Genomic DNA, 14342 nt, shown 5'->3' with positions numbered 1-14342 from the left:
TATGGATGGCAGCACGTGCGATATTGCAGTAACCATGGCAACATACTGTGTTATGGTCCCTGTGCCATTCGTTCATTTAACTACATAATGGGCAGTAAAGTTTGCATTCTGGATTGTAGGGAACGTGAGGCTACAGGACACTGAACCTGAAGGAATATCTCGTAAACAATGAAAAATTGGGGCAACAACATAAATATATAAATGGTTAAAAAAAATTCAACTCGCTCATAAAATTGTCCAACTCCTATTAGGAATGTGTTTACTGAAGTGATGCCCCCTGAAGCCCAACTCTCTTTAGGGGCCTGGGTTGAGTTTTTGCTCTTTTCAACAAGCTTATATTTGTCGGTTTCCCAAATCTAAGCTCCTAGTGTGGCTGCTTTTTCCCCTCACCTGGTAAAGCCTTTGTTGCTATCGATGCTTCTCGCTGCTCTCCATTCCCAGGACCCTCCTCCCCAACTTAATGTGAACAATGTCATGGTAGTTTCCCTAAAAAATCAATGAAGAAATGGACTGTTCATATAGTCTTTGTGTCGATTTTGGATTTTGCAACACTGCACATTAATTGACACCTATCGTCCCAGTAAAATTTGTTAAAACGTTTAGTTTTCTGTCAGTCACAAGTGGTAAAAAAAATTCTGATAGCACTGTACTTTTTCTAAAAGTAGCTGATGTTTTTTGACGTGCATTGAAATCTCCCCTCCACAGCTGAGAGTGGACAGAGTAGCGGACAGTTCCAGGGCAGATCATCGGAAGGCTCGGCCGTGTGGTCTCAATGGCAAGGCCAGCATCACAATCAACAGGCAAATGAGCAGCATACGCACCAACAGCAAGGACAACCTGAGGTCTTTCAGGTGAGGGGAGCTCATTAAATAGGTTTGCACGAGTATTAATTAATCTGTTGGCGATTTTGATGACTTCACGGCACCTCCGAGTATCTGCTCATGAGAGTGCCCTCAGTCAGAAATTTACAAATGTCCATAATTCACTCACAGTCTTGGATTGAACAAAGGTGACCAAATTAAAATCTACACCAACATTACGTAATTACTCCCAGCAGCACCGTGCAACACAGCCACCATCGGTTTTCATGTCGATTTCCACGTGTAAAAAAACACACATTTTTTGCTATTTTAGCATTAAATGGTACTTTTCTGACATATATAAATTGTAAACAGTCTCTGAGTTGAATTGAAGAAATGTGCAGCTGTTCATTTTGTAAAATCTGTGGGCTGTTTAGTTAATTAATACACAGACTACCAGAGTAACTTAAAACAGGACTTTACTATTCGAAGGTCAGGGCGAATCTGCCCAATAAATCCTGACACAGCACTTATATACCGGTGTGGTCACCGTCGGTATTACAGTATACAGAAGCCAACAAAGTAGTGCAACACCTAAAGTAGTTCTCTTAAAGGTGGACGGTTACATACAATAGTTCTCTTAAAGGTAGACGGGTACATACACTACAATCCTCCCTTTTTAGCTTACAACATACTGATTCCCCATTAAACATACATTATAACATATATACAACTTTATGCAAGACAGTTCACAGATTCAGTCTCTCTGGAGGTTTCCGGACTCTGTCCGGATAACGCCTCGGTGGTGTCGTAACTCCCGGCGGGGTAGTAGGTGCTTCTGGCAAGGTCGATTCGGCTTGAAGGACAGTGTCAGGTTCATCTGATTCCAGTATTACCAGATCGGAGGTAGGTGTTCTGGGTATCTCTGTCTCAACATTAACCGTGTAAGGTGGTGGAGTAGGTTGGCCATTTGTGGCTGACCCTATGATCTGGTCAACATGGCGCCTTATTATACTGTCCCCAATGTCCACCGTATACATCAACGGCCCTAGCCTTTTTCCAATAGTTCCAGGCTGCCATTTCTCGGTACGGTAGTCCCGGGCCAAAACTTGTTGACCTATCTGAAAAGATCTAGTTGGCCTTTCATTCATGCCCTGGAATTGCCGGTTCTCTACGTCCCTTCTGACGTTTGGCTTAAGCAAATCCAGCCGGCATCTTAGTCGTCTATTAAAAAACATCATGGCGGGAGTTTGATTTGTGACCGCATGTGTTGCATTCCTGTACGCCAACAAGAAGCTATCCACCTTATGTTGTAAGTTAATGGCTTCATTACCCATGGCCTTTATGGCCGCCTTGAAGGTCTGGACAAACCTTTCAGCCAATCCATTGGAGGCGGGATGGTATGGGGCTGACGTGTAGTGCTTAACCCCATTGCTCTTTAAGAATTTCTTGAATTCTTCGGACACAAATTGCGGTCCATTATCAGAACAGATCTGTTCCGGCAGCCCATTCCTAGCAAACATGGTCCTTAACACTGTGATGGTTTTTTCCGTGGTGGTGGTGGACATCTTTATTACCTCCGGCCACTTGGAGTGTGCATCCACCGCTATTAGAAACATTGAGTCCATAAATGGACCAGCAAAGTCGATGTGTACCCTTTGCCAAGGAGATGAGGGCCACTCCCATGGATGTAGAGGAGCCTGTGGTGGCACGTTTTGGACCTTCTGGCATCCTAGACAGCTCTTAGTGATTTCTTCAATGTCCCCATCAATGCCTGGCCACCACACAAACGCTCTTGCTAGGTTCTTCATTTTCACTCCACCCAGATGTCCCTCGTGCAGCTCCTTTAACACCTTCTGTTGAAGTTTGGGTGGAATCACCACTCTAGATCCACACATCAGGGTTCCTCGACACACTGACAGCTGTTCTTTTCTCTGCGAAAATGCTGGCAGCGTTGGTTCGCCCTGTGCTGGCCATCCCTCCACCGTTAAATCATAGACTCATGAGAGAGTCGGGTCATTTCTTGTTTCGTTTTCGATCATCGAATTTGTTACTGGTAGACATTCCACTATGGATGAGTGGAACATCTCTACCGGGTCCACTGTAGTCGCTTCTTCTACTATCGGCAATGGCAAACGCGATAACCCATCAGCATTTCCATGCTGTTTGGACCTTTTGTATTCGATGTCATATTGGTGTGCCCCAAGTAACACGGACCACCTCTGTAACCTTTGCGCTGTCATGGTGGAAACGGCCTTGTTAGAGTTGAATATGGACACCAACGGCTGGTGGTCTGTCAGTAATGTGAACTTCTTGCCCTGCAGGTAATGATTGAATTTCTTTACGCCCCACACAAGGCTGAGGGCCTCCCTATCTATTTGAGCATAATTTCGCTCCGCGGAGGTCAATGATCGGGACGCGAATGCCACTGGCCTTTCCGAGCCATTTGGTAACTTGTGTGAAAGTACTGCTCCAATTCCATAGGGGGAAGCATCACAAGCTAGACGAAGAGGTAACGTTGGGTTGAAATGAGCCAACACTTCTTCAGAGGTAATCAACGCCTTGCTTCTGCGAAAGGCCTTTTTACATTCCTCACTCCACTTCCATGGTACTTCTTTCCACAACAGAGCATTCAGCGGATGCAGCACCGTGGATAGATTCGGCAGAAACTTGTGATAATAATTAATCAACCCCAAGAATGATCTTAACTGTGATACGTTTTCCGGAGCGGGGGCCTTCACGACAGCTTCTATCTTATCAGGTGACTTGTGCAGCCCCTCTCGGTCAATGACATGACCGCAGTACGAGATCCGTTTTTGGAAGAACTCACATTTCTTGCGATTAACTCGAAGGCCATATTCCTTCAACCTAGTGAGCACCAGTTTCAAATTTGTGAGGTGTTCTTCCTCGTCTTCTCCCGTAATCAGGATATCGTCTAAGTAACACTGCGTGCTTGGAATTCCTTGTAATACCTGCTCCATGGCCCTCTGCCAAATTGCTGGAGCCGAAGCTACCCCAAAAACCAGTCTATTATAACGATACAAGCCTCTGTGTGTGTTGATGGTGAGGTACTGACGCGACTCTTCCTCGACTTCCATTTGTAAGTATGCCTGTGCCAGGTCTATCTTGGTGAAGTGTTTCCCTCCAGCCAACGAAGCAAAGATATCTTCAATCCGCAGAAGCGGGTATTGTACCGTGTGAAGCACCGGATTCACTGTGATCTTGAAGTCTCCGCAGATGCGGACCTTCCCCGGTCCCCCTGGCTTGTTACTTGGTGAAGACTTCATGACGGGAACAATGGGCGTGGCCCACTCACTCCAGTCCACTTTTGACAGTACCCCTGATCGTTCAAGTTCTTCCAGTTCTGCCTCCACAGCAGGTCGTATCGCGTAAGGTACCGATCTGGCTTTGAAAAATTTTGGGCTTGCATGTTCTGCAATCTTAACCTTTGCTTTAATTCCTCGCAGTGTTCCCAGTCCTTGCTGGAATACCTCTTTAGCTTCGTCCAATATTCTGGACAACCGTTCAGGTTCGACATCTTCCTTTCCGGAATCTACCGTCATGGTGTTTAGTGAATGCCAGTCTATCTTTATTTTCCTGATCCACTCCCGTCCCAGAAGTGGCGGACCTCCCTCAGGCAACACATACAGGTCCATCCTTTGGTGATCTTTGTCCTTGTATCTCACCTTGACTTCTATCTTTCCGATGGGGTATACTTTGTGCCCCGTGTATGTCTGCAATACTAGTTCCGTATCCCGTAGGGGAATATGCTTGAATAACTTTTTATAATCATGCTTATTCATGACCGTCAACGCCGATCCGGTGTCCACTTCCATTTTCACTTGGACTTTTGCAATCTGTAGTGTGATCCAGATAGCTTGTCGGTCAGCTTCATTACTCACATTGTGAATTCTCAGACTATCCAGTTCCTTGCAGTTGGAGTGTGAGTCCGAATTCTGTTCTTCCGGACTCTTCCTAGTCACCTCATGTACCTTTCTGTACCTCTTTTGTGGTGACTCATTATTGTTGGTCTTCTTTCCTGACCGGCATACCTTAGCTATGTGACCGAGCTTGCCACATTTCCTACATTCCTGGTTTTTAAACCAGCATTGGTTCTGGTCGTGTGTTGTCTTCCCACAACGATAGCATTTCGTTGTACCCGAAGTAATTTGCTGCACACTGAGTGCCGCTGCCTTCAGCTGCATTTCCGCCGTTCCTTTCGCTGCGGCTTCATTCGATGCAGCAATAAGGACAGCCTTATCAAGTGTAAGATCGTTCTCTTCGAGCAGTCGTTTTTGTGTTTCTTCCTTCGACATTCCGCACACGAATTTGTCTCTGAGTGCCTCTGCCAGATTTTCCCTAAACTGACAGTGTTTCGCTAGCCTACGCAGTTCAATCAGGTACTCCGCGTTGCTTTCCTCTTTCCGTTGCGTTCTCGCGTAAAATTTGGATCGTTCCACTAACATCAGTGGTGCGGGTTTAAAATGATCCTTCAGGACAGCAACAATATCATCGAAAGTCTGATCCGCCGGTTTAGCTGGTGCTAGTAGATGCTTCAAGAGCCCGTATGTCTTCGCGCCCATCGAGTTTAGCAAGGTTATAGCTTTGTCGTCATCTTCTATTTTATTGGCCTCACCATAGATCTCAATGCGTTCCACATACGTGGCCCAGTCTTCTACCTCGGAATTAAAATCGTTGATGTTACCACGCTTAGGCATCTTCCTCTCTTCCTGATAACACCACGGATTATTTCTTTAAATTTTCTTTTTTTTTCTTCAAGATGGCGGTTCCCGCGAAAATGGCGGTTTCCCGTGCTTATCTTCTCTCCCCGCCCACTTCAATGGCGGTTCCCCGCTTCTGTCTTCTTCTCCGCCTAATGGCGGCTTCCCGCGTTTCTTCCCCTGGCGGGAGGGGTACACTTTCCCCACGGGCGACAGCCGCTGGCTTTCAGGTTCACAGCCTGCGCGTCGGCTTCAGTGCTTTCCCTTTTCTCGGCAGGGCAACTGGCGCTGGGTACACCCCGTTGACGGCAAACAGTTTCAGCCGCTGGGCTGGCTCTCGCTCAGTTCCCCTTGCTCGGGCCCTGTCTCTCTCCCGCTCGCTCGGCTCTACCGGCGCTGGCTACACCCCGTTGACGGCGAACAGATTCAGCCGCTGGACTGGCTCTCGCTCAGTCTCCCTTGGTCGGCTCTGCCTCTCCCGCTCGCTCGGCTCCCAATCGCGCCTCCCAGCCCTCTCGCAGTCCGGTGCTTCCCTCCCCGGCTGCGGCTGAGTTTTTATATCTTCCCGCGCCTACGCTCCCGGTCGCAGCGCTTCGTGGCTTCGGTCGCTGCCCGGCCTTTTTCGCCGGTCGCGGTCTAGCTGTCTCACGACGCCGTTGCGTCCCCAGCCTGTCTGTACCGCGGCTTCCTTGCTCCACGCTGCCCCAGTCTCAGCGCCTCTGGGCCCGACTTCTGTTCGGCTCCTTTCCCCCTCGACCATGGTCGAGTGCACCGCCCTTATCCTCCGGTTATCCTTTTTACTTTTCCCTTACTCACAGTCACCGTGGCCGGCTTGCTTCTCGTGCTGATCGGCTCACTCCTCACCGTGGCAGAAGGGACAGTCAGTGCCTGTTGCTGATGGAAGTCTTTGTCTCTGAATTCTTCCTCCTTTCCAGCTCTGCAGACTCGAGTTTTCTCCCAGCAGAATGACGAGGGCGGTTGCCTCTTCTCGACGCTCGTTAACTGCTTCAGAAGTATTGTTGCCGCAGGGTACGATCGGACTCGTCGCCACTGTAAAATCTGTGGGTTGTTTAGTTAATTAATACACAGACTACCAGAGTAACTTAAAACAGGACTTTACTATTCGAAGGTCAGGGCGAATCTGCCCAATAAATCCTGACACAGCACTTATATACCGGTGTGGTCACCGTCGGTATTACAGTATACAGAAGCCAACAAAGTAGTGCAACACCTAAAGTAGTTCTCTTAAAGGTGGACGGTTACATACAATAGTTCTCTTAAAGGTAGACGGGTACATACACTACACATTTGATAACCACCACACATTAAGAGTAAAATTTGCTCAATAGGTTCTGAGGAAACTCTGCATGTAAAAACCCGCTGATGTTGCAGAAAGTGACACGTGTGGCCTCCTACTCCTGCATCACATGCCATTGTGCCATTTTCTTTTTTGCCCCAACTAAAGGTTCTTTGCTTCTTATTAGAGATCTCTCTTGCTTGGGCCAAACTCCCTAGCCTATCTACAATAGGTTAGATTAGTCCAACAGAGTATCAACCCTGTTAATTCATCCGCCAGTCCAGGTTCTTCTGTTTCCTTTTCTGGTTTCCCAGGAAACGAAGGTGTCCGCATCAGGGGATGAACCTTCAGAAAACATCATAGGGTGTCTTTTTCAGGACAAGCAAACAAAAGGAAGTCAAATTAAGCTACTTACTGGATTGTAATCCAGAGAATGCAAGTTCAAATCGCACCACGGCAGTTTAAGAATTTGAATTCAGTTCTTCCTTTTAAATCTGGAAATAAAAAATCTGGTACCAGTAAAAGTGACCATATCGGCTCTGTATTGTCATAAAAACCCAACTGGATCACGAATGTCCTTCAGGGAAGAAAACCTGCGTCCGTACCCGGTCTAGCCTATATGAGACTTTTGTCCTGCACCAATGTGGTTGACTCACAACTGCCCTAGGAAGTGGCCTAGGATGCCACTCAATTGTATCTAACCATAAGAAACTTGGGATGGCCAATAAATACCAGCCTTGCCAGTAGTGCCCACATCCCGAGAATGAATTTTTAAAAATCTCTCTAGGTTCAATAAGTGATCCTATGCTCCCTAAACTGCCAGGTAGAGATAAAATAAAGCAGGCAAAAACAAACAGGAACATTAGCGTCCAAGAGGCTATGGCACAAATTAGAAGGTTATACTTGATTAGTGTTCCCCGGCTGTCTATGGTGACCGTGCACCCTCGGCACTTAACTCTGCAATACTTGGCATACATCAAAAAGAAGCTAACTTCCTCAACAGCTGAGTAAGCATATCTGCACCAACAAATGCCAAAAGCTGTAAGATCTGTGTGAAATGCAATAGTCTATTCACAATCACTGACACTCACCGTCATTCCATACATTACTTGTTGCTGAAGTGTGGCCCTGGGACTTGCCAAATTTACCTTCAGTTCATGAACCTCATGTAAAGAACGGCTGGAGTGTGTTACCCACATTATTCAGGATAAGGTAGATAAGCACAGTAAGGCCAAGAAATCGGCGGTTGCTGAACACAGAATGGCACCAATTGGTGCTGAGGAAATTGGCGCCAAATATTGCCAATGACTCTTGGATCTCAGTCAACTGCTTTGTTGTCAGCATTGGTCCCAGCTCGAAAAGTGAGAGAACTACAAGCTCTTATTGTAGGTCACTGTAATTTGTTTTGCATTCTGACAGGACAGTCCTTAAGACTCAGTCTGAGCTTTTATACAAGATCGTTTCAAAGTTTCAGTTGGGTTAAGAAATTGTCCCATCATTTTATCTTCTGCCACCACACAGGTAGAACAGTGTTTCTGTTACGTAGATGCTCGCGGGACTTGAGCAGTATAGACAGTCTTAACAATTATTCGCTTCTTATGGTGCAAGGACCTAGGGCAAGGCAATGATAGAGCAGGAGATCGCTACATGGCTAGCTGGCTGCACCCTACACTTCTACTGTTTGCCTTATAGAGCCGTTTTCATTCTTCAAATGAAATACATCTTCCCCAAGATTCTCCCCCCCCCCCCCCCCCCCCCCCTTTCTACAGTGCTGGAGCAGGAGTGCATGTGCAGCACTGCTTACCTCCAGAGTCATGGTGGAATTAATGTGTGTGCTCAGCCCATGGTTTCCCCAGATCCCTTCTATACTCCTACAGTGTGTGGAGGATGTAAATCATTTCAAAAATGAGGAAGACCCTATAAGGTAGGGTCAACTGAGACCTGTGTGGGATAATGTGTATTGCTTCTGGGCCCAAACATTATGTTTGGTACTAAACCTGTTATGTCTTCCACAGTGTGCAACAGTTTTTAATCTACATCGATTACACTTGCATGTATGTTATCTCAATATATAACTGCATGTTTACGTTGCATGCTCCCATTCTGGGTGTCTTTTGTGGTAATGTTTTCATAAGGCTTAATATTTGCACTAGATTTTCTACAGAAGGATCGAATTCTTTCAGAACGCTAAGCCTGTGATTGTTTTCTACCTGCAGGATATGTTGTCCATGCTTGGAGATCCAACACAGGGGACTGGAAATTACAACAACGAGGACTTTGCTGATCTAAGCATGTTCCCGTCATTTTCTGAATAAATAGCTAATAAACCGCTAGTTGCTCAGTAACAGGTGAGCACACAAGTGCGGCAAAGAGTTTTGGCTTAAGGAACCAGTTTGAGAAAATTTGAGCCATTTAAATAAAACCAAATGGATTCAATTCAGTTACATTAGCAAGCTATATCATACATTCCAGGCAACGACTTGGGGGGACTGGAACAATGAATACCACAGTGTTCCCAAACTTTGTAAGATCATCCCCCTTGCCCAGTGAGATAACAATTACAATACCCCAGTTGTTATTTGACCAGTTGTCAGCAGTTAGAACATAATGTTTGTGTCTGAAATCTAACTGCTGTCCTAACGACTATTACGCACTGCTGTAGAAATGGGCAACACAGCATGTAAAAAGAGCTGTTACAGGAAACAATTAAAGAAAAGTTATAATCTAATCCTCTTTCAGTCTTGCAGAATAAGCAAATACTTTTAAGTTAAATTGAAAATGAGGCATTTCACTGTTTATAGACAAGTGACAACTGTGATCTAAAGAAAGATTCAACAAACAGTGAATATTTTTACTTTACACTGTAGCTGTTTGACATGATTGGCCATTTCCATTCACCCTGTATCTTACACGACTTGCTCAAACATAGTGTTCATTGGTATTAATCACTGGGTTATAGATAACCCCCTCCTGCAAGATCCAGCACAGTCTGGATGTTTTGAAAACTGAGACTGGTCAAAAATCAACATTGGGAATTTTTATCTTGAAAATATGAATTCCAGAGAGGAAGGGAGGGACCAATAAAACCCTTTCCTCTCCTTCCTCTCACCCTACCTAGCAGATCAGTGTGAGTGTGCCATTCTCTCACATCCCATGCCTTACCAGGGAGGTGCATCTCACAGTTGGTCCAGACTCTCTCAGACTAATTATTATCAGCGCATTTCTTCAAGGGCTCCCTTTTGTATTCATTATTACAATTGTAAAAGTTGCCATTTGCTGTTCAGATTCATGCCTTAACTTCAATGTCTTGCAGACAGTACTACATGTGGTAGTTGTGTGAGTTTTTACTGTAGTCTGGGCAGGTCCTCAGTGGTGTTTGTCAGTCATGTGTAAGGTGGGCTATTCTTGTATTAGGATCATCAGTACCAATAGAACCAAGGAGATAGCAAACATTAGATGCAAGAATGGATACATTATGGAAGGTGTTGGGTCCTGCAATGCCATAATTTGACAATAGTGGGATAGGATGGTGGTCATTCTTAACTCGTACAGTATTTACTCTCTGGAGGGTTAGGTGGTTATGATGTATACCAGGCGAAAATATGATTTAATGACCTGTCCCAAACCCAAATAAGTGAAATAGGACAGAACAGATCCCACTTACAATAAACTTTATTGTAGCTTGTGCTGTATAATTGCCTCAACGCACTTTCCAGTTTTATTACAAGTTCATAAGTGAATGCGAATTAACACATTAAATTTCCAAGCTTGTTGCATTCTCTAAACGTTCGGGCACTACAAAAGGTTGTTTTTAAAAAAAAATCTAAATTGTAATGATTGCTTTTAAAACCTTGTTTGTTTATTGATCTGGTTTAGATAGCACTGTAAATGTAAAAAGATACTACAGTTTGGTTTGACTAGGATTTTTTTGAATTATATATGGAATAATTTGTAGAAGATAAACATCTCCTTTCATTCAAGATCAGCATCAAAAGACCATAATTTCACCCCAGTGTTCATTTAAGAGAACGTTCCTTCCCTCATTTGATTTACAGCAACTTAAAGGATGGGAATGAGGTCTTTGCCACTTTGCTGAACAAGACATTTAAAAGCAGCTGACCAAGAGGAGTGCCCTGTGCCAATTTCCTGAGGTTTAACCTAAGGAAATTACTCAAAACCTAATGGAATGCACCTCTGGGCAGTTAGCTGGTGAATGAGCTGCACTATTCACGAAGGAGCAGGTGTAGCAAGAGATCTGAAAAAGAAACCGTGATGTTGAGCGGTGAAGGAGAAGCAGATTCACATTCCTTAAGCTGCTGGATTGCTGTGCAAGTCCCACTAATGAAGTGTTTTGGTCATTTATAATTATATATAAGGGGGGTGATGATGTATGATCTTGACATTCCTATGAATCATTTCCTTTGTATCTGACAAAATAAAAAGCAAATAAGGCCAGAATAATGATAAGTTCCCATACTCTCCAAATCAATGAAGTAAAACCTCTCAAAGAATTTCCTTTCGCTAACCCAGTGTCAAAAGTAAACTAATAATTACAATTAGGTATATTGGAAATAAATCTTAAAATTTAAATTAACGCTTGGTGCAGAATTTGTTTCCAATCCTGTTTGGGGATTGAGTTATTTCCATCTTCCAATTCCTCTACAGTAATGTATAGTCAAACCTGGCTCTACTCAACTGTCTTATCTTTTGTCCAACCTGTAACATTAAACCAATAATGGGGCTTCTCTGGGACAGTTAAACAATAACTACAGCTTGCATTTCTAGAACACCTTTAACGGAGTAAAACCACCCAAGGCGCTTCACAGGAGCGTTAGCGGACAAAATTCGACATCGAGCCACATAAAGAATAGTTAGGACAGGTGACCAAAACTTGGTCAAAGAGGTAGGTTTTAAGAAGAGACTTAAAGAAGGAGAGAGAGGTTTAGGAAGGGAATTCCAGAGCTTTTAGGGCCTTGACAGCTGAAGGCACGGCCACCAACGGTGGAGCAAACAAAATTGGGGATGCGCAAGATGCCAGAATTGGAGGAGCGCCGAGATCTCAGAGGGTTGTAGAGCTGGAGAATGTACGGAGATAGGGAGGGGTGAGGCCATGAAGGGATTTGAACACGAAGGATGAGAATTTTAAAATCGAGGCATTGCCAGACCAGGAGCCACTGTAGGTCAGTGAAGACGAGGATAGGGCTTCGCAGTAACATTAAACCAATACAGGCATCCAAAGCTCTCTGCCCTTACTTTGTGAAATGCCATGGGTTCGTTTTATTTTCGCAGTGAGTGGTTCTGAGTGTTAACCAATTTAACCGTAGCTGTTTCTTCTCCCCCACCTCAAATGGAGATGAAGGATCTTGAAGAAATCTTTGGTTCTAATACGCTAGTTGGAAATGTGGCTTAGCCTCAGTCAATCACAAAACATAAACAATGCAAATACCACATAGACTTATTTAAGACAACCAATGCCCAGAAAAGGATTTTCACCTTAAAAATGTTAACGTAGAATAATTGCTGTTTAAACAGATTTCAGTATTGCATTAAAGAATCCTTCTTGGAGTTAATTAAAACACCATTGTCAAGTTAATATTTTCTTTGAGAAACCCATAACGTCTAGCAAATGTTGAGTGTAACATATTAAAGCTGTCTAGTGTTCAAGCTTCTGCCAGTTGCATTAGATTAAAGGCTCTAATTTCTGTAGAAATTAAGTGCAGAGGTAAATAGTAAAAAATGTAGCTGTAAATAGTTGTATTAGAAATGCAGTGGACTAGCTGTTTTAGAAAATATTCTGTATTTTCAGTGTTTTGTAAGTATTTTTGATGTAATTTTATGTAATGTAGCATTCTAATTTCTGCTAAAGTGCTTTTATTTTTGTATACTGCCGTGCCATTTAATATGTTTCATTTGAGGAAAAAATTTAGCTCCACTGTTAGATAAATATAATGTTTATCAAGTCAGTATAGTTGTAAATGTGATTGTGCAAACAGGTTTTAGTATAGGGACATTTGAATAACTATTTCTTTACAAATGTAGAGCTATTTTAATGAAACGATTTGCTGTGGACCAAGTATTAACACTGGGGTAAAATCCAACTTGGACGAGGGTGGATTGGCCGCTCATTTTACACTCGGCTCGATACTCTTTCTTTTCCACTGACTTCAATAGAAAGAAAAATGGGTCGGGACGCATAACGGGGGGGGGGGGTGGATATAGCAGACGTGACATAACGGGGGGGTGGATAGAGCGGACGGGACATAACGGGGGGGTGGATAGAGCGGACGGGACATAACGGGGGGGTGGATAGAGCGGATGTATAACGGGGGGGTGGATAGAGCGGACGTATAATGGGCGGGGGATAGAGCGAGCGTATAACGGGCGGGGATAGAGCAGACGGGACATAATGGGGGGGTGGATAGAGCGGACGTACAACGGGTGGGGATAGAGTGAGCGTATAATGGGCGGGGATAGAGCAAGCGTATAACGGGCGGGGACAGAGCGAGCATATAACGGGCGGGGGATAGAGCGAGCGTATGACGGGCGGGGACAGAGCGAGCGTATAACGGGCGGGGACAGAGCGAGCGTATAACGGGCGGGGGATAAAGCGAGCGTATAACGGGCAGGGATAGAGCGAGCGTATAACGGTCGGGGACAGAGCAAGCGTATGACGGGCGGGGGATAGAGCGAGCGTATAACGGGCGGGGGATAGAGCGAGCGTATAACGGGCGGGGGATAGAGCGGATGTATAACGGGGGTGGATAGAGCGAGCGTATGACGGGCGGGGACAGAGCGAGCGTATAACGGGCGGGGACAGAGCGAGCGTATAACGGGCGGGGGATAAAGCGAGCGTATAACGGGCGGGGGATAGAGCGAGCGTATGACGGGCGGGGGATAGAGCGAGCGTATAACGGGCGGGGATAGAGCGAGCGTATAACGGGCGGGGATAGAGCGAGCGTATAACGGGCGGGGACAGAGTGAGCGTATAATGGGCGGGGGATACAGCGAGCGTATGACGGGCGGGGTCAGCGAGCGTATGACGGGCGGGGACAGAGCGAGCGTATGACGGGCGGGGACAGAGCGAGCGTATGACGGGCGGGGACAGAGCGAGCATATAACGGGCGGGGGATAGAGCGAGCGTATGACGGCGTGGGATAGAACGAGCGTATGACGGCGTGGGATAGAGCGAGCGTATGACGGGCGTGGGATAGAGCGAGCGTATGACGGGCGGGGGATAGAGCGAGCATATGACGGGCGGGGGCGGGGGATAGAGCGAGCGTATGACGGGCGGGGGATAGAGCGAGCGTATAACGGGCGGGGGATAGAGCGAGCATATAATGAGCGGGGATCGAGCGAGCATATAACGGGCGATTCGCTGCAGCCTGTTTTAAACCCCCATCGAAGTTGAGTTTTACCTCTATTGTGTTTTACCTCTATTGCGTTTTAGTTATTTCCAACCATTCAATTAAGACTGTAAAAAAACATTTGTACAAATTATTTGTTGGCTGATAAAGGCATGATACC

The 14342-nt window shown here is 45.4% G+C and overlaps 1 protein-coding gene across 12 annotated transcripts in view; it reads left to right on the top strand.

Moving 5' to 3' along the window:
* arnt2 (aryl-hydrocarbon receptor nuclear translocator 2) overlaps nt 1-13042 on the top strand; it is a 715479-nt gene extending 702437 nt beyond the window's left edge. For all 12 annotated transcript variants that reach the window (XM_085968885.1, XM_085968886.1, XM_085968889.1 and 9 more), the window contains 2 exons: nt 706-851; nt 9035-13042. In XM_085968885.1, coding sequence (XP_085825011.1) covers nt 706-851; nt 9035-9133 — 245 coding nt within the window. In that variant the 3' untranslated portion in view covers nt 9134-13042. The remainder of the gene's footprint in view (nt 1-705; nt 852-9034) is intronic.
* The last annotated feature ends 1300 nt before the right edge of the window (nt 13043-14342 follow it).

Source organism: Somniosus microcephalus, chromosome 27 (assembly GCF_052327205.1).
Source record: "Somniosus microcephalus isolate GS21.2 chromosome 27, FLI_Smic_1.0, whole genome shotgun sequence".
Lineage (NCBI taxonomy): Eukaryota > Metazoa > Chordata > Chondrichthyes > Squaliformes > Somniosidae > Somniosus > Somniosus microcephalus.
This window is presented reverse-complemented; position numbering and strand designations above follow the sequence as displayed.